General features: G+C 38.5%; 1 protein-coding gene across 1 annotated transcript; it reads right to left on the bottom strand.

The window, feature by feature from the left end:
* Nucleotides 1-577: 577 nt before the first annotated feature.
* On the bottom strand, nt 578-1,826 carry LOC123964893 (kinesin heavy chain-like; the record flags this gene model as incomplete). The annotated part of the gene is made up of 4 exons (XM_046041560.1): nt 578-726; nt 832-936; nt 1,019-1,143; nt 1,739-1,826. Coding segments are annotated over 4 exons (467 nt in total), but the record flags the coding sequence as incomplete, so codon positions are not given.
* Between the last annotated feature and the right edge of the window lie 145 nt (nt 1,827-1,971).

Raw genomic sequence — 1,971 nt, 5'->3', positions numbered from 1 at the left:
AATGTCCCATTCTTGAAGTGTGAAGCGTTTACGTGTCTAGGCGGTTGCTAAGAAGTGGCTAAATGAGACTACAGAGGCTGTCAATGAGGTTGTCATCACGGTTGTCATCAGGGTGATGCTAACGTCTGGGTTGGATTACAAAAATACACCATCCCTGCAACACTATACTGTAGAAGATTAAGGATTTTCTAAATCAAGTTTCTTTAAAGTTCTTTATACTTTATGGTCAATTATAGTTCCATATATAACTTACTATCCAATATTCATACTTCAAAAGAGCCATAAGAACTGTAAACAAAACTACTCACCATGAACCAACAAACTCACTGCTTATTAAATTAACACTCTAATATTTAGATATTTCATCTACTTTAAAACGGATCAACACATATTTAGACTGAAAAATCAATTTTTACCTGAAAGCATGCAAAAGTTGTTTAAAGTAAGATAAGGTCGAATGACTTAAGAGCATGTTTAAAAAACAAATTGTGAGCCACTCATCACCCGGTCAATACTGAGGAGCTGTATGTTTGAAGGAACACACAAAATAAATAAAGAAAGAAGAAGTTATAGGTACCTCTGTCCAAACATGAGTGTGGACTTGGTCTCGGCCTCGTTGTAGACGGACGGCGAGCAGCAGATGATAATGGTGGTGCGACAGTTTCCCCCCAGAGAGTCCTGCAGGATCCGAGTCATCTTACTGTCTCTGTACGGCACGTGGGTTTTCTGGAAAATAAATGTATCACTGTCTACGAACTTCTTGAAATTTGCACCGCATTTAATTAAGATTCTTCAGATATGTGCGAATAGAGGTAACTATGAGCAGCTTACTGTTCCCTCGGCTAGAGCTGAGATGACGTTTCCCAGCGCTGACAGGGATTTGTTGATGTTCTTGGCCTCATCCAATACAGCCCCCTCTGCTCCTGTCTTACTGACCTGTTCAAACAGCCAACATAAAGATTTCACATCAACTTTCACTTAACATTAACTCCATCTCTCTGATCTCACTAAGAATGACCTTCTCGCTGCCCGCCAAGTCGACCAGGTAGAGCTTCCCCGACAGTTTCTTCTCTGTCTCCATGTTTTCCTGCTTGATGTTGATGAGGAAGATGCTGTGGCTGCGAGAGCTGTGCTCATTCATGTCTAGAAGAGGAGAAAAAAAGCTTTTCAGTTAGTCTACAGCAATTTCTGTGTGTTTCAGTCTGGTTCCTTGTAAGTACAGTTCAGTAATGGAAAGTAAGTACCAAGTACGGTAGTTCCATGATATTTTGTACTTCTACATCACTACATTTTAGAGGGAAATATTGTACTTTTTACTCCACCACATTTATCAGACAGCTATATAGTTACATATATATAGTTTCTTTTCAGATTACATTTTCTCATGAAAGAAAAGCTTAAATAATTGTTCGAAGCCCAGAGAAAAAATTTTCAAATATTCCACCAAAAAAGCAAAGATTAGAGAAAAGTCCAAAATATGAAAACACATTTTTGAAGCAGAACTGTGTTTTTAATTATGACCCCTCCAGATTTATCTTGTGACCCTTTGGAGGGCCGTGATACTTTATTTAGTAGGATTTTGTATGCAGTGCTTTTACTTGTAATTTTTTCCTTGCCGTTGATTAGTTGTTGCATTAGTACATTTACTTAGGTAAAGGATATTTAAGACAAGTTAAAAACAGGGACAAAGATGTCACTGGCTGATGTGAAAATACACATACAGTATAAAGATACATACTAGTCACTGCCACGTGTCGATTGGCTTTGCCCTCATCAATGACGTCCATCACCTCCTCCGGACTGGACACAAAACGCTCAGTACAACCCTGAGAGTTAAAGAGAAAGATTCACAGTTGTATCAAGACTATGTATTTAGGTGTTTAACTGGAATTATGGCACTTGAAGTGAGACCATGTAAGACAATTAGAGGGTCATGGTGAATGCTAAAACATACACTCACCTAAAGGATTA

Source organism: Micropterus dolomieu, unplaced genomic scaffold (genome assembly GCF_021292245.1).
Source record: "Micropterus dolomieu isolate WLL.071019.BEF.003 ecotype Adirondacks unplaced genomic scaffold, ASM2129224v1 contig_6083, whole genome shotgun sequence".
Taxonomy (NCBI): Eukaryota; Metazoa; Chordata; class Actinopteri; order Centrarchiformes; family Centrarchidae; genus Micropterus; species Micropterus dolomieu.
This window is presented reverse-complemented; position numbering and strand designations above follow the sequence as displayed.